The 26388-nt window shown below is 41.9% G+C and overlaps 1 protein-coding gene across 8 annotated transcripts in view; it reads left to right on the top strand.

Annotated features, from left to right (window-relative positions):
- Mpp7 (MAGUK p55 scaffold protein 7) overlaps positions 1 to 26388 on the top strand; it is a 269029-nt gene that overhangs the window by 185781 nt on the left and 56860 nt on the right. For 4 of the 8 annotated variants that reach the window (XM_087590730.1, XM_087590731.1, XM_087590732.1 and 1 more), the window contains 6 exon segments: positions 8972 to 9103; positions 10185 to 10266; positions 11193 to 11278; positions 12330 to 12404; positions 12545 to 12741; positions 13169 to 13233. In XM_087590730.1, coding sequence (XP_087446856.1) covers positions 8972 to 9103; positions 10185 to 10266; positions 11193 to 11278; positions 12330 to 12404; positions 12545 to 12741; positions 13169 to 13233 — 637 coding nt within the window. 8 annotated transcript variants of the gene reach the window in all.

The raw sequence follows: 26388 nt of genomic DNA, 5'->3' as shown, positions 1-26388 counted from the left end.
ACTAGACAAGGCTGCCCACTCTCTCCCTACTTATTCAATATAGTTCTTGAAGTTCTAGCCAGAGCAATCAGACAACAAAAGGAGATCAAAGGGATACAGATCGGAAAAGAAGAGGTCAAAATATCACTATTTGCAGATGATATGATAGTATATTTAAGTGATCCCAAAAGTTCCACCAGAGAACTACTAAAGCTGATAAACAACTTCAGCAAAGTGGCTGTGTATAAAATTAACTCAAATAAATCAGTTGCCTTCCTCTATACAAAAGAGAAACAAGCCGAGAAAGAAATTAGGGAAACGACACCCTTCATAATAGACCCAAATAATATAAAGTACCTCGGTGTGACTTTAACCAAGCAAGTAAAAGATCTGTACAATAAGAACTTCAAGGCACTGAAGAAAGAAATTGAAGAAGACCTCAGAAGATGGAAAGATCTCCCATGCTCATGGATTGGCAGGATTAATATAGTAAAAATGGCCATTTTACCAAAAGCAATCTACAGATTCAATGCAATCCCCATCAAAATACCAATCCAATTCTTCAAAGAGTTAGACAGAACAATTTGCAAATTCATCTGGAATAACAAAAAACCCAGGATAGCTAAAGCTATCCTCAACAATAAAAGGACTTCAGGGGGAATCACTATCCCTGAACTCAAGCAGTATTACAGAGCAATAGTGATAAAAACTGCATGGTATTGGTACAGAGACAGACAGATAGACCAATGGAATAGAATTGAAGACCCAGAAATGAACCCACACACCTATGGTCACTTGATTTTTGACAAAGGAGCCAAAACCATCCAATGGAAAAAAGATAGCATTTTCAGCAAATGGTGCTGGTTCAACTGGAGGGCAACATGTAGAAGAATGCAGATCGATCCATGCTTATCACCCTGTACAAAGCTTAAGTCGAAGTGGATCAAGGACCTCCACATCAAACCAGACACACTCAAACTAATAGAAGAAAAACTAGGGAAGCATCTGGAACACATGGGCACTGGAAAAAATTTCCTGAACAAAACACCAATGGCTTATGGTCTAAGATCAAGAATGGACAAATGGGATCTCATAAAACTGCAAAGCTTCTGTAAGGCAAAGGACACTGTGGTTAGGACAAAACGGCAACCAACAGATTGGGAAAAGATCTTTACCAACCCTACAACAGATAGAGGCCTTATATCCAAAATATACAAAGAACTCAAGAAGTTAGACCGCAGGGAAACAAATAACCCTATTAAAAAATGGGGTTCAGAGCTAAACAAAGAATTCACAGCTGAGGAATGCCGAATGGCTGAGAAACACCTAAAGAAATGTTCAACATCTTTAGTCATAAGGGAAATGCAAATCAAAACAACCCTGAGATTTCACCTCACACCAGTGCGATTGGCTAAGATCAAAAACTCAGGTGACAGCAGATGCTGGCGAGGATGTGGAGAAAGAGGAACACTCCTCCATTGTTGGTGGGATTGCAGACTGGTAAAACCATTCTGGAAATCAGTCTGGAGGTTCCTCAGAAAATTGGACATTGAACTGCCTGATGATCCAGCTATACCTCTCTTGGGCATATACCCAAAAGATGCCTCAACATATAAAAGAGACACATGCTCCACTATGTTCATCGCAGCCTTATTTATAATAGCCAGAAAATGGAAAGAACCCAGATGCCCTTCAACAGAGGAATGGATACAGAAAATGTGGTACATCTACACAATGGAATATTACTCAGCTATCAAAAACAACGAGTTTATGAAATTCGTAGGCAAATGGTTGGAACTGGAAAATATCATCCTGAGTGAGCTAACCCAATCACAGAAAGACATACATGGTATGCACTCATTGATAAGTGGCTATTAGCCCAAATGCTTGAATTACCCTAGATCCCTAGAACAAACGAAACTCAAGACGGATGATCAAAATGTGAATGCTTCACTCCTTCTTTAAATGAGGAAAAAGAATACCCTTGGCAGGGAAGGGAGAGGCAAAGATTAAAACAGAGACTGAAGGAACACCCATTCAGAGCCTGCCCCACATGTGGCCCATACATATACAGCCACCCAATTAGACAAGATGGATGAAGCAAAGAAGTGCAGACCGACAGGAGCCGGATGTAGATCGCTCCTGAGAGACACAGCCAGAATACAGCAAATATAGAGGCGAATGCCAGCAGCAAACCACTGAACTGAGAATAGGTCCCCTATTGAAGGAATCAGAGAAAGAACTGGAAGAGCTTGAAGGGGCTCGAGACCCCAAAAGTACAACAATGCCAAGCAACCAGAGCTTCCAGGGACTAAGCCACTACCTAAAGACTATACATGGACTGACCCTGGACTCTGACCCCATAGGTAGCAATGAATATCCTAGTAAGAGCACCAGTGGAAGGGGAAGCCCTGGGTCCTGCTAAGACTGAACCCACAGTGAACTAGTCTATGGGGGGAGGGCGGCAATGGGGGGAGGGTTGGGAGGGGAACACCCATAAGGAAGGGGAGGGGGGAGGGGGATGTTTGCCCGGAAACCGGGAAAGGGAATAACACTCGAAATGTATATAAGAAATACTCAAGTTAATAAAAAAAAAATGGGGTTCAGAGCTAAACAAAGAATTCACAGCTGAGGAATACCGAATGGCTGAGAAACACCTAAAGAAATGTTCAACATCTTTAGTCATAAGGGAAATGCAAATCAAAACAACCCTGAGATTTCACCTCACACCAGTGCGATTGGCTAAGATCAAAAACTCAGGTGACAGCAGATGCTGGCGAGGTTGTGGAGAAAGAGGAACACTCCTCCATTGTTGGTGGGATTGCAGACTGGTAAAACCATTCTGGAAATCAGTCTGGAGGTTCCTCAGAAAATTGGACATTGAACTGCCTGAGGATCCAGCTATACCTCTCTTGGGCATATACCCAAAAGATGCCTCAACATATAAAAGAGACACGTGCTCCACTATGTTCATCGCAGCCTTATTTATAATAGCCAGAAAATGGAAAGAACCCAGATGCCCTTCAACAGAGGAATGGATACAGAAAATGTGGTACATCTACACAATGGAATACTACTCAGCTATCAAAAACAACGAGTTTATGAAATTCGTAGGCAAATGGTTGGAACTGGAAAATATCATCCTGAGTGAACTAACCCAATCACAGAAAGACATACATGGTATGCACTCATTGATAAGTGGCTATTAGCCCAAATGCTTGAATTACCCTAGATCCCTAGAACAAACGAAACTCAAGACGGATGATCAAAATGTGAATGCTTCACTCCTTCTTTAAATGAGGAAAAAGAATACCCTTGGCAGGGAAGGGAGACGCAAAGATTAAAACAGAGACTGAAGGAACACCCATTCAGAGCCTGCCCCACATTTGGCCCATACATATACAGCCACCCAATTGGACTAGATGGATGAAGCAAAGAAGTGCAGACCGACAGGAGCCGGATGTAGATCGCTCCTGAGAGACACAGCCAGAATACAGCAAATACAGAGGCGAATGCCAGCAGCAAACCACTGAACTGAGAATAGGTCCCCTATTGAAGGAATCAGAGAAAGAACTGGAAGAGCTTGAAGGGGCTCGAGACCCCAAAAGTACAACAATGCCAAGCAACCAGAGCTTCCAGGGAATAAGCCACTACCTAAAGACTATACGTGGACTGACCCTGGACTCTGACCCCATAGGTAGCAATGAATATCCTAGTAAGAGCACCAGTGGAAGGGGAAGCCCTGGGTCCTGCTAAGACTGAACCCCCAGTGAACTAGTCTATGGGGGGAGGGCGGCAATGGTGGGAGGGTTGGGAGGGGAACACCCATAAGGAAGGGGAGGGGGGAGGGGGATGTTTGCCTGGAAACCGGGAAAGGGAATAACACTCGAAATGTATATAAGAAATACTCAAGTTAATAAAAAAAAAATAAATAAAAAAAAAATAAAAAAAATAAAAAAATAATTTAGGGTGTCAGGGGAAATTGGGCAGATTGAAAAAAAAAACTAAAATAAAAAGTAAAGATTTGTTTTAAGTTTTCCAGAACATTGACTTACCAGAAATTACTCTCAGCCTAGACCTGAAGAACGGATAGACTTCATTAAAGGAGGCTGGAGGAAAAGTTGAGCTTCCTCTGGATCTATTCTTCCTGATGAGCAGGCGTTTAATTCTGTGCACCTGATAGACACTCAGGCCTAGAGCTGACTCCAGGGGTCCACAGCAGTGGCGAATTACAGGTCCGGTGTTCAATTTCCTGTAGATGCTTCTCTGAGCAGCAGGCAAACCCATCAGCTGTGATTGGTGGTTATGGTTATGGCGCATGGAAACACAATTTTTACCTAAGTTCTGTCTTTTGAGAGGAAACTCTTTATGTTGAAGAATAAAATCACATCAGTGAAACCAGGAAAATGGAGTGCCAAATGCCTTCTCATTGTACTTCCAAAGTACAAAACGTTGTTAAGCTGAAATATTCCTCAAGCAAAGCTGTTAAGAGTAACGAACTTGAAATCTGCAAACTCGTATTTGAATTTAGACATAGAAATAAGTCTGACCCCGCCCCCAAAATAAGTAGCTGGCGTTGTTAATATTACCTATAATATTGTAATATTTCAACATGTTTTCATGAGTCGTCTGCTGTTCTCAGTGCCGGGTGTGGCTGACACTGAGACAGAGTGAGCATTTCACACTGGTCCTTCCCTGCTCTGGGTAGAGCATTCGCTTCTTCCAAGGGAGGCGGCCGCTGATTCACTAAAAACTCCATCTTACTGAGAGTCTTCTCTGCTGTGAGGTATTTCGCTGGGGATGGAGTGCTAGCTTCAGTGTCCTTTAGATATTTTAAAGGTGCCGCACTGCTGCTCTGTGTTATTTTTTTGGCTGATGGAAGTCACATCCATCATCTATCTTTTATGTATTTTATGAGTTTTGGGTTTTTTTTTCCTGGTACATGATTTTGTCATGTTTTCAGCAGTTTTATTTAATGTTTCTTTACATGTATTCAGGTACTTGACCCTCATGAACATGTGAGTTTATTATTTTTTCACTAAATTTGGAACGTTTTTTCCATACTTTCTGAAAAATAGTCATACTTCTTCTGAGAGTCTGAGTACCTATTTTCGGCTATTTAACATCCGACACTTAACCTGTTATTCCATTTTGTGTACGGGTGTTTTGTCTGCATATATGTGTATCATGTTCTCTGGTGGCCCTGGGGCCATGTGCCCTGGGACTGGAGTCACAGACAGTTGTGAGTCATCAAGCAGGTACTGGGAAGTAAACCTAGGTGCTCTGGGAGAGCAACCCACACTCTTAACTGCCAAGCCATCTCTTTAGCCCCTCCCTTAATATATTTTTATTCTTGCTTCATTTTGGATAGCTTACATTACTTTATCTTCTGCAGAATTATTTTCTCTTTATGTACCTATCATATGGTATACATGTGTGTGGTGGTGGTGTGTGTGTGTAGTCTCACATATGGAGGTTTTGAGGTGGAGTCTTGCTTGTTTCTGATGATTCACAGCATGCACCAGGCTAGCAAACCCATAAGCATCTGGGTGATTCTGCTGTCTTCACCTTGTGTCTCTCCAGGGGTTTATGGGGATTGCAAATGGGGATTAGATACTTACCACCTCACCTGTTTTCATGTGGGCCCTGGGGATCCTGAGGTCATCAAACTTAATTTTACCTATTGAGCCATCTCCCTGACCTGCAGTAATAGCTTTTAATACATGTGGTGATTTGAATATGCGTGGCCCGTAGGAAGTGGCACCATTAGGAGATCTGGCCTTGTAGGAATAGGTGTGGCCTTGTTTGGAGGAAGTGTGCCACTGTGTAGTCAGGCTTTGAGGGCACCAAGGCTCAAGCCCCATGCAGTGTGGAAGAGATGCCCCTCCTGGCTGTCTGGGGAAGACAGGTTCCTCCTAGCTGCATTTGAATCAAGATGGTTCTTCTAGCACCAAGTCAGCCTGCATGGTGCCTTGCTTCTCGCCATGACGATAGTGGACTGAACCTCTGTAACTATAAGCCAGCAGCATTAAACGTTTGCCTTTATAAGAGTTGCCTTGGTCATGGTGTCTCTTCATAGCAATGGAACACTGACTAAGACAATACCCTTGACTTGTTTTTAGCTATTATACCTCTGAGTAATTTCAGAATTTTGTTCTGGTGCTTCATTTTTCTTTCATCCTTATGAGTAATGCTTTCTTTGACATGCCCGGTAAGTTTTGATTGATCTATAGTCATGTGTGTTTAATATTAAGTACAGTACCGTTCTTATAGATAATACCTGTCGTTCTTTCTCTGTCATACAATTAAGTTACTTGGATGAGATGAGTTTTGGTTCTCTGAGGTTTACTTTTTTTTTCCATCCCCCCTGGTTTACTTTTTCATTTCATTCAGTTAGCATGTGCCAGCTTTTAATCTTGGGGTTATTTTTAAAAATGCTATATTTCAGGTAACCCTACCCAGTCATGAGGATTCCCTGCAGTGAAAACCAGGAGCTGTTCTTGCCCTGTGCAAGCTGCAGAGGTTTTTGTAGGCTGTGCAGGCAGTTTTCATCTTTTTCCTGTTGCCAAATGAAATATTTGAAGCTAGGTATTAAGAGAGGAGAGGGTGGGGGAAGGGAGAGGGAGAGAGGAGAGAGGAAAAAAATTAAGTCAAAGTTTTAGAGGCACATTCCACCAAGCCCTGGTTGAATATATTTGAAAAATGTTGAACATGTACCGTATACATACAAAAGTTAATTTTTGTCACCATCTACTAAATAGTACAATACAACAATTGTGCTGAGTGGAAGGAGTCTGGGGATGTTTTAAAGCCTGTGTAGGTGCACATACACTTGTGCATATCTCACATTGTTTTATGTCCCGAGCGAGCATCTGACAACTTTGAGATTAATGTGGTTCTCAGACTCAATCCTCTGAGATGCAAAGGACAGTTTGGTGCACATGTGAGAGTTATTTAAATTGTTTAATTTAAAAATCGATACCATCTTGCCGTCCCAGAGCTTCTGATTTATTGATAGCTGGTATCAGCAATGAAATGGTATAAAATATCAAATGTAATGCAAGTACAATTATGTATTTCTAATGTAAGCATAGGCAAATACAATGCTGAGGCCAAGAAACCCAGGAATGGGGCTGGGATATAGCTTGGCGTTTAAATGCTTATACCCCTGGGACCCGTGTGAAGCCAGGCATGGTAGTGTGTTGCAGACAGAAGCATTCAGAAGCTGGTGGGCCAGATGGATTGGTATGCACACCCACCAGAGAACAAGTCTCTCTCCAGCACAGTGGAGGGCCGTGACTGACAGCAGATGTCGTCCTAACTTCCACAAGTGTGCTGTATGTTAACATATGTCTATACACACACTCATCATACACACAAACACATTCAAAATAAAAATAAAATAATAAAAGCAAACACACTATTTAAAACAACCAAGCAGCATCCTTCTGTCGTGGATGTTTTGGCCAGGCCTCTATGTAAAGGAGTTATTTAAGATGCAGACAGAAGGAAGTGATAGACTCATAGAGAAGCTATTACAGTACCTTCTGTAGGCATGGCAGTGGCAACGCAGCGTCTGTCCCATCTTAAACTCCTTGGTGTTGTAGCATAACAGAAACCATAGACAGTGCAGGGACCCAATAGTATGATAGCTGCCATCAAACTTCACAGAAACAGGTGGTATAGTTTGCTTGGCTTTGAGTTAGATTAGAAAGATGGAAATAGGTTTTGAATATATTTGGGAAATATATTTAATAAGCTATGAACTGGATGTTCTGACTGGAGGGAAGAGGAGAACAGAATCTCTGGGCCTCTAGCTAGAGTCAGGCAGTGCAGCAGCGAGACCTCTCAGATGCATTAATCTGAAGTAGGACATGCAGAGTTCCAGCATTTTCTCGCCTCATTGATCTATATGTCACAATGTTATGAAATACTTTTATTCTTTTATATGTACCCATTGCACAAAAAAAGTCAGAAACCAGTGAATAATGGAATTGACTAATTCTCTGTTGACAGGAGGAAAATGTATACAAACACACATGCACATGAGAGAGAGGAGGGGATATTATGTATAAACTCATTATATACTGAAGATGACCTTGAATGTCTGATTTTCATGCCCCTCCCCCCTGGTGCTGGGATAATAGACATATACCACCACACTTGGTTCATACAATGTTTGAGAGCCATCTCAGGCTTTCATAGACACATATACATCTACAGCTGAGGGGGTATATAGAAATATATATACACATATATATATTGTAAACACCCATATGTCTCAGTGTCATATGACTGTGAAGACCAGAGTTTAGATCAAAACATGTTCTAAAAGGGTGTGGCAGCTACCTATAATCCCAACGCAAAGAAATTAGAGATCACCCAGGAAGCTGTCTGGCCAGCCTTGCTGAAGCATTGCTCATCTCTGGGTTCAGGGAAAAGTCCTGCCTTCCATAAATACAGTGGACAGGGATCAAGGAAGACACCTGACATTAACCTCAGGCCTCTACAATGCACATAAATGAACCCATGGCCCGTGTGTGCTCACATACATATGCACAAACATGAGTACATGCATGTATGTTACACAGTCATATATACAAATGTTTTTCAATTTTAAAGAAAACATGGGCAGTATCTTAAGCCTCTGTCAGCTCATCAGCAATGTGTCTGTGTCCTCATTTTTTCCGAAAGGAATACCCAAGACTTTGCCCCTGCTGTTACCCTACAAGGATTACTAGAGTATATATGTTTAGAACAAATTTAATGCAGATTGATGCCAGATGTCAGTGGTACTGGAAGTGGAGGTGCAGGTCCAATGGAGTAGGTCTGCCTTCCAGGACCGCCTCGCCCCCACTGCCTGAGCCGAAGACACCCAGCCTCATATGGTTTCTTTACAATTAACATGCCAGTAGCACAATGCTGCTTTGTGTTTATTTGTACTTCAATGTTTCATATCTCATGAATTCTTCATGAACCTTTTGTTTTACAGGCTTTGCTGTCAGTGCATGATACTGTGGCTCAAAAGAGTTACGATCCTGTATTGCCTCCCATGCCTGACGATATTGATGACGAGGAAGACTCTGTGAAAATCATCCGCCTGGTTAAGAACAGAGAGCCTCTGGTGAGACTGGTCTGCATTTCGTCTTCAGACATGAGTATATCTCACAGGGAGCCAAATCAGATGAGCTTAGAGTATTTGTACTTCTCTTTAAGATATGCTTCTTCTGGGTCCCTACACCTTACAAGTAAATGGGACGTCTGCATCCAGAGGATATGACTTAGAATAACTAAGAAGATCCAAATAAAGTAATAGGCATTCTATTGCTTTTTAATAGCAATAACCTTGAAATATAACCTACTGACATGCGTAAGAGAAAGTTTAGCACGTAGCCAAGTATGCCTGATTGGAAATTAAATGATGCAGTTGAAAATGGTGCTTTGGGCTATTCTGGAACACTGGTTTATTTTAAAATACTGAAGAGAAATTAACCTGGCATCTAACATTTGACAATATAAATAGAGCTGTTTATTTTGGCATTCAAATTCCTGTGGTGTTAAGCCCCGCAGCAAGGGACCTGGGACTGGTAGAATATTGCCACATTTGCACCCAAAGAAGTCATGTCCTAATCCCTGGAGCCCTGGGTGAACTCTGTTATGAATCTCAGGAAACACAGAACAAAACAAAACAAGAAAACCCAGGGTATCCAAAGGGATATTTTGTTTTCATGATGTATGTCTGTGTCTAGCTGGTTGTGAACCACCATGTAGGTGCTGGGAATTGAACCTGGGTCTTCTGTAAGAGTACCCCATACTTTTAACCACTGAGCCATCTTGCAAGCCTCCTCTCATGGAATATATTATAAGGACAAAATGAATCGAGCAAGTGTTCCAAAAGTAAATCAATCTAAGATGGATAGCTTAAAGAAAAAAATGTTTTGCATGAGTTGGAAGAGATTTAAGATTTTTAGAATCCTTAACTGTGCTGAAGCACTAAGTGGCATGTAGCTTGAGTTTCGTACACTCTAGGGAGTATCCAAAGGACAGTTGGCATGCCTGCTCCCTTGACTTTTTGTAGTAGTCTCTAGTTTTTCCAGGTAAGAGTTATCTTACACCTCTGTCTTACAGCCCAGTTCACAGATCTTCCCATAAATGCCTTTTTTCTTCTTCCACCATTTTTTTGTTTGTTTTGTTTTTCATGAAAGGGTGCTACTATTAAAAAAGATGAACAGACCGGAGCGATCACCGTGGCCCGAATCATGCGGGGAGGAGCTGCAGATAGAAGTGGTGAGAGCATCTTTAGTCATTGAAGAAGAACAAGTTGTATTGGGTCCTGAGAGTAATTAAGTGGGTAACAGTCTTTTGATCCAATATAGCAGAACCAAGAATAAGATGTTTCCCACTATGTTGAAATGTAGACACCATACAAATAAACGGTAGATGAATCGACCTCTGTGGTCTTAGCTTATACAGTCTTCCAAAGTTTTCTCCTCTTGGTGAGGTCAAGCCTGTTGTCTTGGCCATTCTAGTCAGGTGTTTCTACCACAGAAATAGAGCCCTCACTGACCAGTTATAGTATGACCCATTTTATTCCTTCTGATGTGAAAAATGAATACTAGTTAGTGCATGCAGTTTTTAAAATGAATTTACAAATTTTAGATCGTGGGAGAATAGCTTAGTTAGAAAAATGTTTGTCATACAAATATGAGGACTAGGTTTGATCAACAACATACACATTAAAATCCAAGTATGGTGGCATGAGTGTATCATCTCAGTTCTGGAGAGTTCTAGAGACCAACTAGCAAAGCCAGAACTTGGTGTATTCCAGGCCAGTAGGAGATCCATTCTCAGACACTAGATAGTTTCCCTCTTAAGTTACAATGCCAGATTTGACCGCTGGTCTGTGTACATACATGCAAACATGATATGCATGACATGTACACAGTTGTACCAAATAAAAACAGTAAGTAATAAAAATGAGTTACTTTCTAAGGTATCGGTCATTAGCATTTCTAGATAGAGACCATGGTCCTGTTCTCTGCTTGTGCAATCGTCATCACCAGAGACATGTAGAATCAACACGCATGAGGTGTGAAGGCCTCCTTTGGGCACTGATGTCACTTTGAGGAGCGGCCGCTGGTGGAATGTTGGGCACAGTCACAAGTCACAGTGTTGTGTGGCTCTACTCACTTACTGGGTTTTGTATTTGTCAGGTCTTATTCATGTGGGCGATGAGCTAAGGGAAGTGAATGGGATCCCAGTGGAAGATAAGAGGCCCGAGGAAATAATACAGATTTTGGTAAGCTGTTACCTTTTCTGTAAATCCCAGGTCTCTCAGCCTGACTTGGAGTCAGCCCTTCAGATTCACAGTGCTGACCTCATGCTTAGAAATGCGTCTGTGTTTAGCGTCAATATGCTCCTGTACCAAGTGAATGTAGGCAGAAGTAACGACCTGCTGACGTGCCGTGAGGTGGAATGAGGTCATTACTGTGGAGTTTCTGATCATTGTCAACATGGCGCTGAACGGCTGGTGAGAGGCTCTTTCTGCCCCATTCTCAGTGTTAAAACTCCAATGAAACTGTTTTGAGCATAGGAATTGTTAAGTCTTCAGGTTTAGGGCTGAGATGGAGACTGCCTCTTTCTATACAAAAATTACAAACCTACAACAATAGAAAGATGACTGAGGACCTCCAACAGACGCCTTTATAAATGTCCACCAACAAGGTCTGCCTTGGTCTGAGGCAATCAGCAAGTATCTGTGGGCCATGGAATTACCGTTTTAATTAAATGGGAGTAGACACTCAGTCTGTCTTTAAATCTTTCAGTGGATTTGTTATACAGCTGTTTCCCTTACTACCAGAATAGAACTGACCTGCTGTGCTTAGTTATTTTCTAATGCATATTGCTTCCAGGCGAATCTCGTTCATGGTCATAACCACAGGAAGGACAGTACCTGGTCTCAGGTTTTTATTTCGCCAACTATGGAGGCCGATGCGTAAATGCCAGGATCTCATCTTTGTGTCAGCTGTTCTGGTGACTGACCATTGCGCTCACTTCGAGCCTCGTTCCTATTGTGTGCCTGTGTCTGTTTTGACTAATGTACCATAGATGGCAGTAGATGTATTAATATCTTAAGTGCACAGGTTGAAAAGTGGAAATGTGACCTTGAGCTGACATGACACACTTTAGAGCTTTCTCATGTTTCCGGGATTTCTACAGACATAGTTTTCTGGCTTCTTCTGAGGAGAATACCAAGATTATAAATTCCTAGATGTGTTTAGCTCTGTACCTATCTGTTGTATGTTCTCCTTACCTCTAGCAATGACCTTTTCTTTGATCCCCGATACCAGAGTCAGTCCCAGGGAGCAATTACATTTAAGATAATACCCAGCACCAAAGAGGAGATACCTTCTAAAGAGGGCAAGGTGAGTCTTTAAAATATTGTTTGAGTGAGGGATTTAATGTTATTTTTTTTAATCTACTTTGAAAAGTACCATTTCTTACATCTAAGTTGTGAGAATGCAGACGGACACATTTACCTCTTCCGTTTTTCACTCCTTCCCAGATATTTATCAAAGCCCTCTTTGACTATGATCCTAAGGAGGACAAGGCGATCCCATGTAAAGAGGCAGGCCTGTCTTTCAGGAAGGGTGACATTCTTCAGATTATGAGCCAAGATGATGCGACATGGTGGCAGGCTAAGCATGAAGGTGACACCAACCCCAGAGCGGGCCTGATTCCCTCGAAGCACTTCCAGGAACGGTGAGCCACCAGCATAGCACAGTGACCTTTCCTCAAATGACTTTCTGCTTCCTGCAGGGTATCACTGTAGCATAGTTATGATAAAAATGAGCTTTAAACCCTGCCTGTGAACCTGTTATCCCTTGGGTTTGCATTTGGAGCTCTGTTTTGTCTAGCTCTATGAGTAATGACCAAAAGTAATATGAGGTTTTGCTGTGAAACCAGCAGACGCTCACACATTAATATCTGGGTCTGTGCTGCAGGGATAGATGGAATGGAGATGAGTCCTTCAGGAAAGGCGGGTCATTTAAAATAGCGGATTAGTTCATTTGGAGTGATCATCTTAGGTTTCTTCAAGTTCATCCTTAAGAATTTTATATTTTGGTGCTGTGTTAACCTTGAACCTGGGCTGAAAGTTGATAGGCACATTGACCTTTTCTTCCCCCAGGAGACTGGCTCTGAGACGACCAGAAATAGTAGTTCAGCCTCTGAAACTTTCCAACAGGAAATCATGTAAGTTTGTTAATAAGAATGCACAGTAACCTGATCCTGCTGTTGGTTTTTGACTATTAAAGCAGGTGCCCTGGGGAGGAGGGGTCGTGGTATCCTGCAGTAGCTCTTGGGCCATCATTTCTCAGAAACCCAACACAGAGGTAATTCACAGTAACGTGATATCTTTGCAAAAAAAAAAAAATGTGGTAGATTGCTCAATGTAATATGCGACTCGCTGTCCGAGACAGTCATCAGTAACTTCCAACACTTACAGACTGCATACGTAGAGCCTATAGCACAACCCTGCTCTCCCTACCCCCAAACCAGGGCGTTTGGGGTAAATATTTCTCAGTAAAAACTCAGTGACAAAATAAGCCTATCATTTTCCTGGGCCCAAAAGCATTTGTGCCTAAGAACAACCATGCTTCTTAAACCTTTTTATTTATAAATCACAACTGTGAACGTCATGTCATGTGCAGAGTTCCTACCGGACCAGATGGAAGAAAATGAGAAAGTAAGAAGGATTGTGTAGAACTTCGGAAGGAGAGAGGGCTTGGGACACTTTTTCTTTTAGTTCATCCCCCCCACCTCTGCTTTTCTTTATTTCCCTCTTTCACCCCCTCAAGTTTCCATCTCATACACTTCATCTCTGTAAATGTTTCATGTGTCTGGGCATTTTAAGAGGAAAAAAAAAAAGAAAGAAAAAAACCCGGACCCTCCCTCCTTTAAAAAAAATCATAGAGATTGCATGTTAAAAAGCGAAAGGAACAAATGAATGGCCCTGAAATTTTATCCCAACATCTGTTTTTAGTATTGCTGCGTTTTTCACATCTCCTGTTATTTCCTTCAGTTTGTAGACACTTACAGTCCAGGAATCACGTAGTAAGAAAGCCAAGCTACAGCTGAGAGTAAATCTCACACAAGCCAGTGTGGGGCACACACAGCTGCATCAAAGCCTGCTTGCTTTTTGCTGCTGTTCAGTCGGGCTGGGGGGAAGACACTCTCCTAATGCATGTGGAGTTCTGAGAGGTCAGAAAGCCTGAAGCTCAATGCTGCCTTGTTTCTAAGTGAGGTGACTTTTGATAGTGAGCTCTTCTGTCTTTGAGGAACTAAGCCTGTACATTGGTGGGGAGTTCGAGTGGTTGGAATATATTCAGTACTTTCCAGATGAAATATGCCACTAAACATTGAGGGAAATGAGACTACACTCAAATTTGAAAATGTACTCATCTTTGAACTGTAGGCAGCTTAGAACCATATCGTTTGAGGTAGTTAGGAATTACCACTTTTTTGAAAATGGACTAAGTATATGTTTTTTCAAAGAAATATGTAGAAGGGATAGCTTTTTAATTGTTCTTTCAACTTAGTATAGACGTGTGTGGCTTTGAGTGTGTGTGTGTGCACACGTGTGTGTGTGTGTGTGTGTGCATGTGTGTGTGTGTGTTTAGAGTGTTGGTATAAACGTAAGATGTAATGGAGGCTTTTTGTCCATTGTTTGGCATCATTTCATTTTTTATGTTAATATTTAAATATTTGGATCTTTTAAGTATTTATTTCAAGAGGTATCTTTACCAAATTATCCTCTTAATTCATTTGTTTGGTTGGTTGATTTTGTTTCTGATTCCCATTCAAGTGCCCCAGGAGCACACCTGTGTGGCAGAGCACTTACCTGCCCAGTAAAACACTTAGCTGCCCAGCTCTCCGCTTGGGCTTCCAGTCTCAGCGTACAAAACAAGAAAGAGACAAACGTGACTTCACTTCCTGCCCTTTTTCTTTCTTCCCTTTCTTCTTTTCCTTCCCCCATTCTTCTTGGGTTTTTGAGCCCGGGTCTCACAGTGTGGCCCAGTGTGACATCAACCTTGAGGGCCTTCTGTCTCGGCCTCCCCAGTGCTGAGGTTACGACTACTTCTGAATTTCCCTTCTTTTGGACCTTGATTTTTATTCACTAAGAAATGTGTTACTCACTAAGAGATGGAAAGTCTGCCCAAGATTATCTAAATAAACCATCGGCATCTATTTAAAAATAGTGTTTCTCATAGAGAATAGGTCTCTGTGACTCTTGAGGAAAGCTAGTATCTTTTATTCTCCAAGATTGAAGTTCTGCTTGAAATTCCTGTGGCAGTTGTTTACAGAAATGGTTGCATTAGCTTTGAATTCAGAAACATGTTAAACTCTATTGTTCTTTTTTCTCCAAGCAGAACTTTGTTAGGACTGCCTGTTCATGTGCTGAGTAGAGTTTTAGAATGAGAAAGCCCGATTGTCACAACCTCTTCCAAGTTTCAGGACAGTTCTGGGAAGAAAAAAAAATGTTGATAGAAATGATGTGAAATGCTGGAAGAAAAGTAATTGATGAGGTCAGCGGACATGTGCTGCTCTTGCAGAGGACCAGCTTCAGTTCTGAGCACACCCTGCAGCTCCCAGCTGCCCCTTACTCCAGCATCAGGTCCAACACATTCTTCTTGGACACCCACAGATATGCACACAGACACACACACACATCCACAAAAATACATCTTTTAGAAAAGGGACCTTAGAAGTAGTGATTTGTAACTTTATGAAAAAATACAATTAAGGAAACAAGAATGCTGAGCTAGGGTCTGGGTTTGGACTTTCTCTGCCGCCAAAGATAGTCTTGAACTCCTGATCTCCTGCCTCCTTCCTGAGTTCTGGGAATAGAGGTGACCATACCACATGATTACCTTAGGAAGTGTGGTCTTGGAACCCAGGGTGCAGTGAGTGTTGTAAAACACTCTACTGACTAAGCTATATCCACAGTTCCTAAATTTTTTTTTTAGCCTAAAATTTTAAGTGTGCTTGAGACCCAACGTACTAAATGTCTGGGTGTACTGACACATGAAATCACTTTGTTACCTCTTATCACTCTGTGCTTGTGGCACTGTAATGTTACTTCTTATTTGATTCTTAAGTATATCATAATCACTGGAAAAATTCATGGACGATAATTCTAGAACCCACAGTGACTTGGTTAGTATCAAGATGGAATGCAAAAGAAGGTAAATTCTAGTCCTGTTGTATTTGTGTTTGTCTCTGTGCTAAAGTCTTGTTCCAAGTGCCAATGAAAAGAAAATGTAACTTTTTGAAAAATAGTATTGATACTGATGAGCTCTCCCCTGAGTGTTTGTGTGAATTACTTTACCTTTGATGGTGGATCCATAGCGTAACAACCAAGAGATATCAATAGTATGCAGAAAGCAGGCTTCTTAAGAGTGTTTGCTCCTTAACCATTCCTGAAACGTAATAACTCTTACAATGAAAGTATTGGGAGCCTCATACAGAGATCCTCCCGCTCTCTGTCTCCTCCCCATTTTGAAAATTTGTTTAAACAATAAAAACAGTATAGAAAAATTTCTCCCTTTTTTTTTTATAATAACTCTGTACTGGTAACATAGACAGAAGGACAGAGATAGATGTCCAATGGGCCTTCTTTGATATGACATCAAGAGGCAACAGCTTAAGTTCTACATTTGGGTAAGTGTCCCTAGTAGCACATGTGAGGGGTTGGCGGTAGAGTCTTGGCAGCCTGTAATTCTTCTGTTGGCATAACTTATTTTGTGTTTCATTTGCATGTATAAGTATAATATATCAACTTCCTCTACTCACATGCAGACCCATGCTATGGATGAAACCCAGGACCTTGTGTTTGCAAGCAAATGCTCTACCACTGAGCTATGTCCCCATATCTCAGCTCATTTTGTACAAAGGTCATCCAAGTTTCTTTAGTTGAAATATTGTTAAGTCCTTTTCTCTAGAAACATAGTCCTGGTAGCTAAGAATGGCCATCCTAATTGTATCCAGATATAATATAATTCAGATTCTGTATCTATGGCCTTTGTAGAGGATGATAGGGAAACTTCTGTTTCATATAAAGTATTTTACAGCAGAATATCAAAGTATGGTTTCTATTTTTAGTACCTAATTTCCCTTTGCAGGTATCAAAGTACAAATACCTCGATAATTCTCATTACAGCAAACTGGATAATATTAACTTCAATTCTTCACTTTAAAAATAGCTCTATGGAATTCTTGGCATAAGATAAAAAAAATGTGCAAAATTTTTTGACATTTTAAGACTTAGAACAAAACAAAAATCACAAAACCTTTCATTTTACCTAATTGTGATTTGGGGCTTGTAGACACAAAAGGAAATATTTAAGTTCAGATGAGGTGAATCCATTGAAAGCAGGTAGGACTTGCTCATTATGGATTGATGGGCATAATAAATCCATCACATTCAGTGACAGAGTTTTAGCACAGTAAAACCGTGTCATTTCCTGAATGCGGTGCCGGTATTCAAACCCACATGTTGTTGTAATAGAGAATTTCCCTTGACCATACACCTTCTTAATGCCACCTTCGATGTGCTCAGGGCGTGTTTAGTGTTTACACCCATAGCATCAATTCAGAAGCAGATTTTTTATGCTGTTAAAAATTTCGTGTATCTAAAACTTTGTCAAGCATTTTCTTAGTGTCGGTAGCATTTGTTATGAATGGAAACACAGTTTTAAATAGTGCGTGACAGGGGCTAGAGAGATTGGTCAGCGGCAATGTAGAAGCACGAAGTTCAGTTCCCCCACCTATATCAGGAAGCTCACTACCTGTATCAACAGCTCCAGAGGAATCTGACACTCATGACCTCCTCAGACACGTGCATTCACATGCACATACCCACAGAGACACATGATTTAAAATATGAATTTAAAAGACTCTGGGTATTTTCCATTATGATGTGAGTTGTCTAATACCTAAATAAATGCCTGTGTTGGTCATCTTCATAAAGAGAAAGCCGTGGTTCTGGCTCATAGTTTTAGAGGGTCCAGTCCATCGTCCCTCTACCTCCTTGTTTTTCGTCTGGCCAGGAGCCAGTCATGACTTGGTTGCATGCGGAGCAAAGATGTTTATGTCCTAGCTAGGGTGTTTAAAGGACAAAGAGGAAGAGGGTTCTTCTGTCCCCTTCATGCAAATGACTCTGGGGTCCAGGAGCCCTCCCACTTGGCTCCCTTATACAGCTTCTACTTCCAGAGCTTGGCAGTATGGGCCTTTGGCATCCCGGGGTTTAAGCCGTGATACCCTTCCCTTCAGTGATACTGCTAGCAAGATTCCACAGGTCCCAGCTTCGTGGGAAGAGGTATTAATAAGCGAGGCTGTGGATTGTATAGCCAGGTGTTCTCACAGTGCTGATGCAATACATTCTGTGCACAGCTGATGGTGTCTCTTCTGTAACAATCCCAGGTTTGAAGGGTTCCACGCCAGTTCTTCATTGAGAGTCAGTAGCATGTCATGAGGATGCGTCTGCCCATGGTCGGGAGGCTGCTCTGTGGTCATGGATTAGCCACACTTCCTGAAGGCTGCAATCAGAGAGCTCAGGGGATTTAGGAAAGCAGTGCCACCTTGCTGAGGTGGCTACAGTTCTGCCATGCACAGCTCATGGCCTCCTCCCCTCTAGCCTATGCAGTCCGTCCTCTGTAGTTTCATAGCTTCCTTTTCCTCTTTTTCCCATGCTTGAAGCCAGTAAACCTTAGAATCCTGATAACATGGGGCAGGTGCTGGCCTTCCCAGGCTCTCCTGAGAACCACGTGGAGCTGTTGGAACAGTTCAAGAGGGAGAAGCGTTGGAGGTAATGGTGGTGTAGAGGGAGAAACAGTGAGGTCCCAGCCCTCCACTGGTGGTATTCTACAAACTGGTTCTAGCATGAACGCTTGGCATTTGTAGGTAAACATGTATGGCGAGACTTCTGGGTTCACATCATTTGTATTTCACTACATGGATGTGTTTCCGTCTGTATAATGGGGCTAAAAGTCCTGTCCTCATGGAGCTGTCAGAAGATTAAATTACCCTAGCTTTCTTCTGAGATCAATACTTTGTGTATTTTCCTCTTTTTTCAATCCTGTCAATTCTAAAGGAATCCTTTGGTTTTCTTCACATGAGATTCATCAAGCACCAACGTGCTAATGGATATATATGTCTAGTTTTACTGTGTTAAAAAAAAATCAGAGCATCCTTCTGAATAACTGTATGGAGAAATAATCTTATAAATTTATTCACCATGTAAATTTATGACCTCTTATTGGAATATGAAATAAGCATGCTATATGTAACATAAAATGTTTACTGTGAGTTGATTGTTGGCATTTCAAATTTTTGTTTACGTCTATACCATAGTCATCTGATTACCATGATGCTGAAGTCTTTAGCCAGGACTGTAATATTCAATTTATCTTATTATTGCTGGCAAAATATATAGAAATTAACAATCTACTTTATCATAGCTCATGTGATTTTTACAGGAATTTTTGTTGTTGTTGTTGTTATTGTTGTTGAATTGTTCATTTGATAAGATAGGGTCTTGGTATCTAGCCCTGGCCTGGTACACACTATGTTGCCCAGGCTGGCCTTGAGCTCACAGCAGTCCTCCCACTTGTCTTCTGAGTAGTGAATTACAGGTGTCTTAGCACGCACAGTCCACTGATGCTCAAGTTGCATGATCTCCGTGTGCACCAGCGTCTGGTGTTGCTAACCCTGACCACGCCATTTATTCTTTGTCTTCTGATCATTTGTTTTGGATGTACTTAGCATTTCAGAACTGCTGAGACATATGTATAAATCCTAACGTGGGTAGCTCATCATCAGAGACTGAATAATTTGCCTATCATATTTGAAAACAGTGGTCAAAGCTGTCCCGGTGTTGTGACCCGGTGGTATCCACATTCCCTGAGGTACTTTCTGTGGTTGTTGTTTTATAGCTTTGGGGGGTTTCATCCCTCTTATTCACTCCGTATAACCATGGGATGAGATATGTTGCACCTTGACTCGGGGTGACCTTTGCTTGGGTTATGTTGCCAATACACTTTCCAGTCTTTGCTGGAGAAATGCTATCTAATTAAAAAATTCAAGAATAAGGCTTCTTTTTAAAAGTTCTTATTGTTGTGATTCCTCAAAAATTAAAGACAAACCTGGCCTGGTGCCCCGTGCCTATTATTGCAGAACTTGGGAGGCGGGGAGAGTAGGACCCTTGCAAGCACAAGATTATCTCACTCTACCCAGTTAGCTCCTGGGCTCCGTAGCAAGACTCAATATCAAAATAGAAATAAAAATTAAACTTCCATGTCATTGTCATGTCACTTGTTGGCCAAATATCTAAAAGAATGAAGGACTATGCCAGCAGGATGACTTACTAGGTAAAGGAGCTCGCTATACGAGCCTGACAACCTGTGGGGCCTTGGGTCCCCAGGGCCCACAGAAAAGGGAAAGGAGAGATCCAATTTCATAGTTGTCCTCTGACCTCCACATGTGTGCCATGGCACACACATGCACACAATAGTCATAAAAATTATTTTTGAAAGAATAGCACTTACCATAGAGATGTCTTGTATTCCTGTGTTGATTCAGTCTAGGCTCCCATCTACAAGTGCATGGGAAAAGGAAATGTGACATATGCACACAAAGGCCTTTACTAAGTCATAAAGAAGAAAATTATTTCATTTACCGGAAACAAAAGATAGAATGGCATATGATGGTGCAAAGTAAGATAAATCACTTCACAAAGGCAAATACAGCATTTATTTTTTTCAGGTAGAAGCCAGAGGGAACAAGATGGTAAAACTAAGAGGGAGAGGGGAGTGTGTGAGATGTGGGTGGGAACAAGGGAAGATGGACAGGGAGTCATGAGGGAGCCTGACAGGAGTGCAGCATAAGAATGCAGGAAATGGCGTCTTTAACCTCTTTACAGACGACACCTGGAAATCCAAAGAACCAAGCAGTGGCATGCACCTATAATGCCAACACTCGAGAGGCAGAAGCAAAGAATCACTAGGTTCGCAGCCAGCCTGGTCTACAGAGTGATTTATAGTCCAGCCAGGGCTATACAGTGACATGTGTCAAGTAAAGTAAAAACCGAAGCCGAAAAAATAATAAAGTATCTTCCACGAAGCAGTGATAATTGACTTGTCGGGATACTGTTGGGATCACAGAATGCATAGACCCTTTCCGGCAAGCTTGCTTGTTTCTGAGATCTTTTCTTCATTTGATTGTTTTCTTCCCATGAATCTTTTTCAACATATTAAAAATGTTGATTTATAAGTCAACCAGTCTATTAAAAGAAATAAAATTTCCTTTTTCAAGGTATTATTTTAAATAAAAATGTTGAGGTTTTTTTTCCTGGTTATTTTTTCCCATCTGATTTCTTACAACAAGCTCTATGGCCACTCTGTGTCTTTACTAAAATGAATATATTCTGTACATACAGACTGCAGCACAGTCTAAAGCTGTATTTACTAACTAAAAATTTTGAAATGTCTAAACGTATGTGTTTTCCCTCCCTTGGCTTTTCTAAGACGAGGAAACAGTTGAATGTGGTAGGTAGCATTTTTTTTTTATTTGTTTTCTACTTGCGTTGCTCATTCTCATTGTATTTTCTGTTTTATTTTTTAACCATCTTCTTTTTCATTTTCTTTATGCCTCTCAGAGGAAATTAAAGGTACATGTATAAAAGCTGCCTGTGTGGTTAACAATTGTATTTAGTGAGTAGTAGCATAGGGTTAAATTAGATGTGCAAAGCACTTGGGTCAGAATGCTCATTATGAGTGCAAACTTACATCTTTCGGGATCAAAAATCACGGTCGAACTCTGTTTTGGAAGAGATGTAATTGTTTTCTTCACAAAGAACTACCTCATGCATAATCTCGATTTACACAGTCTGTGTGTGTCCCTGTCCCTACTCTTAACTAAAGGTAAACGGGAAAGTCAATGTTGTCCGTGCTCTCTGTGTGGACACACAGGTGTTCTGTCCCTCTCCAAGCCTCAGTGTCTACATAGTCTGTTCCAGGGGCGTGCTTATGCGAATGCTCTAGGACAGATCGCTGTTTCACTGCTTCGAAGTGGCGAATCTCAGAACTTGCCCAGTCCCTCCCAACAGCAGCACACGGTTTAACTTAAAATGTTTTGTTTTTCTATGAAAATACAATATTATTCTTTTCTCCCTTCCCAACTTGGGATCAGCACACCTATCAGCAAGGGTATATTCTAGTCTCACCTTTCTGTCTACTCCAGTCAGCCAAAGTAAATGCTATATTTTACATATCATCAAAGAGCTGGTTTATAAAAGTAAATTTACTTTGCGAGTCAACTGGTGTAATTTTCTTTACTGTGAAAATATAAACATTTCAGATAATTAAAAAAAATCATTTTCTTTGGAACCATATCAAGGAACCTCTAAAGAAGGTTGAAAGAAAAAAAAAAGCAACCCTGCATGAGGTCTTCAAAATACCCTAACTCAAACAGAAAACATGTTTTCTGAGTGCCATCCATGGCAGGGCAGCTCCATGCTGTGCGTTCCATGGCTGCCCTAGTAATGGATTTTTGGCGTTTGTGGCTAGTCTCCTAACCATTCTGCTTTGTTTCCTGACTGTCTGTTCTGCTGGCTTTTGCCTTCTACCCAGAAGACGCCGGACACGATGGTAACAACAGTGGACCCTACATAGGTGAGCAGTTGGTCCTGGAAGAAGATGCCTTTGCTTTCTGTTCCTTTCTTCAACAGGATTCTATTATTCCCTCTCAAAGTGGCATGCTTGTGTGAGCATGCTCCAACACTCAGGCCGGCAGGCACCTTGTACGACAGGCTCAGCGGGTTAGATACAGCAGTTTTTACAGGTCCCTGTAGGTATTGGGCAGGAAGCGTTCCAGACAGCTTTGTAAATGGTTATGTGCTTTTGATCAAGGACGAGCACACACTCTGGTGGTGTTTAAAGTTTTGTTCAATAGCATTTTCTGAAGCTTCCTAAACAGTGTAGTTTGCCAGGATTGTTCAAAGCTATGAATACATTTCTTTCTCTCACATAACTTCTCACTTAAATTTTCTTATGATTTCTTATTTCCACATCTGTACAATTAACCACAAATATAGTTAAACTTCTTATTTAGTCTCTGATGTACGGTTTGAGAAATGCTTTCTAGATTGGAGATGTTGGGGGACATAATAAACAGAAGCAAAGTGGCTAGAAACCATTAAAGGCAACAAGACTGTCTTCCTCTGCTTTGCTCTTAGCCATCCACACTCTTGCTTTGTTTCCGCAACAATTTCTGTCCTCAGCGGTTAGAGGGGAGTGTGTGGAAACACAGGGGGAGCACCGGCATTCCAGCCTCCTCTTAAAATTGACACTCTCATGCATGGCAGTAAGATCTCCTGCTTTCTGAGGAAGTGCTGTACTAGGTACTATGTATTTTTATCATCTCCAGTGTATTGAAGTTGCGGTGTCCTGTCCATTTGATGATAACTAGACTTGAGGCCCTGGGAAGCATATGGAGCTCACCTAAGGACCAAAAGATGCAGTCAACACCTCCAGATTCATCCCATATCTGTATAAAGACAACGATGGCCTGCTTCCCAGCTGCCTTCTGGGTTGTCGTTTTGTTTTGTAAAACATACCAGAAATTCTGAAACACTCGGCATTCTCATTTCATGCCGTCTGCCAGACTAAAATTTTAGTTTTCTTGTCTACCGTCACCTGAATCTACAGATGAGTCTGATATTTGGGGGATTAGAGAAGGGTTCTATTTCCACTGTCTCTTTATGTCAGTGCTATGTATCCAATGCTCTGTGGGACTGGGACCTCCTCTTTCACCACTGAAATCCCTAATGGCTTTACAGAGCAGGCTCTTGCACCTATAAATCTAAGATCAGGCCCACAGTTCTAACCAGGCTCTGCTTGGTGGTTCTTTGCAGCCTGATTGATAGCTGGGGTCTGTCTGATTTGTGGGGAATTTAGCTGGATGAGCTCTTTTGTTAATGTGGCGTTTGCGTGCGTGCGAGTGTAGAGTATGTGTTTGTACATGCTTGTATGTGCATGCAGGTCTGGGTCTCTTCATGTGAAAGCCAGAGGTCAGCATTAGATTAAATTTCTCAGTCACTCTCCATTATTTTTTGAGATAGGGATTCACACTGAACGTGGAGCTCACCAAGTAGGCTATTGTTAGCTAGCCACCAAGTCTCAGAGGTGTGCCAGCCTCTGCGTGCTAACGCAGTCGGGGGATTATAAGTGCACACTACCATGCCTGGCTTTATACATAGGTCAAGCTCAGAACTCAGGTCTTCTACCTGCTGTGCCATTTCCCTGGCCCTTCATGTGGTCTTTTGCCCTTGAAGAAACTTCCCAAACAGGGTTCTCAGGGCCCCTGACGGCACCAAGGGAAAACACTTTGAGAACTTTCCTACACTTAAAGCCTTTGAGCGACCAGAAGAGACCAAAGCAGAGTCAGTGCCTGAGGAACCCCTAAGATCCTGGGCAGTCAGGAAGCGATGCATAGCCATTGTCTTGTGTTTTTACTTTCAAAAGCAGAGACAAAGAAGCCACGCTCCTTGATGGGAGAGTTGGCGCTCAGCTGTGTGGTGAAGTATTTCCATGTAGCAGTGCCACGTGAGTGGAACATACAGGGTGGCAATTCCCAGAGACCCAGCCATCAGCCTGAGGCCGTCAAAGGCTCTGTCCCGTAGATGTCCTCGGATCTATTGCAGGTAGTTGGCAGCAGGGCCTAGCACTGGGCCTAACAGCCTGGGAGAGGCAGATACTGCAGAGCCCAGGGCATATTTAAGTGTGTGTGGTCTGTAGGTAAGTTTTATATTAATTTGGTTGCTTGATAATATGAGATATTAAGCATCAGGCCAAGTAACTCACATTTACTAGAGTTTCACCTGGCTTTTATACTCAGTGTTATTTTGCATAAAATCAGCTATTTAATCAGTAAACATGATTGAAAGTCTGCAAGCAAAGGGGTCAATAAGCAGCATATATTTCCTGAGCCAATGCAGAATTCTGATAAAATGCCATTCGGATCTGACACCAAGGACAGAGTTGGGATGAGAAACAACTATTCCAGAAACCAAATTGCAAGTTGTCAGAGGCAGACTGGGAAAGGCAGCAAAGGAGTTCAAAGCAGGCTTTTTGCTTATTTGTTCTTATCGTCGACTGTATTTCAGCACACTAGGGTGTGCTCGCATGTATGTTGACTGTATTTCAGCACATTAGGGTGTGCTCGCATGTATGTTGACTGTATTTCAGCACATTAGGGTGTGCTCGCATGTATGTTGACTGTATTTCAGCACATTAGGGTGTGCTCGCATGTATGTTGACTGTATTTCAGCACACTAGGGTGTGCTCACATGTATGTTCATGAGCCGTGTGCATGCTGGTGCACTCAGAGTTCCTTGGAACAGAGTGATAGTTGATTGTGAGTTACCATGTGGAACTCAGCAATTGCTGGGACTAGGACCCAGGTCTTCTGTCAGAGCCACGTTCTTAACAGCTCAGCCATTTCCTCATCCCTTCCAGGTGTGGTAGATGGGAACAGGGTATCATAGTGAGAAAAGAGAATCTGAGAACCTCTGTAGGAGTGGCTTGCAAAGCCTGTGGTAAAGGATTGTATATCTGAGAGAAAATGAGAGAGAATGAGAGAACCCAACTAAGGCTACAATGGATGGAATTAAAAGGATGGGAACACTTTAAATAAGAATTTGGAACTGATTGGTGGATTATGGTCTACATGATCTCATGAGCCAGCATGGTAGATGGCTGTTCAAGAGAAGTCAGAGAGCTTGCATTTGCAAGATGCCATTCCGGTGTACGTCAGCCCATTACAGATGAGGGGGCAACGTGAACAGGTGGAAGCTATGGAATGGGGCCACTGGGAGTGGGAATGGATTGGAAGACGAACTGTACAATGCTTAGATCATTCACTGCATAATCCATTAGTTGGAAGTACGGGTCAGTAAATTATATAATTATTGTATCATACGATGTAAAGTGCATTAGTTGCCAGTGAAGAGGGGCAACTGTGTATAATCTTTAAGATGGTAGATAGTAAGTACTGAGAAAAAAGCTGTACAGGAACTGTCTCATTAAATAATATGGCCACAGAGGGCCTCCCTGAAAAGGTCTCGTTTCGTCAAAACCCTGAGGGGAGCATTGTGGGAAATAAGCCTCTAAGAAGAGAGATAACCATGTAGCACAACTCTCAGGCAGGATGTCTGCTGCACCAGAAGGAACCTGTGCAAGAGGGCCCGTGTGGCTCCAGCAGAGTGAGAAGGGAAGGGGACAGGAACTGAAGTGTGAGAGGACATGCCAAGTGGGGCAAGCACTTAGCTGTGTCTTGATACATGATGGGAAA

This window comes from Rattus norvegicus, chromosome 17 (genome assembly GCF_021556685.1).
Source record: "Rattus norvegicus strain SHRSP/BbbUtx chromosome 17, alternate assembly SHRSP_T2T, whole genome shotgun sequence".
Lineage (NCBI taxonomy): Eukaryota > Metazoa > Chordata > Mammalia > Rodentia > Muridae > Rattus > Rattus norvegicus.
Note: the sequence above shows the minus strand (reverse complement) of the source record. Positions and strands in the feature narration are given on the sequence as shown.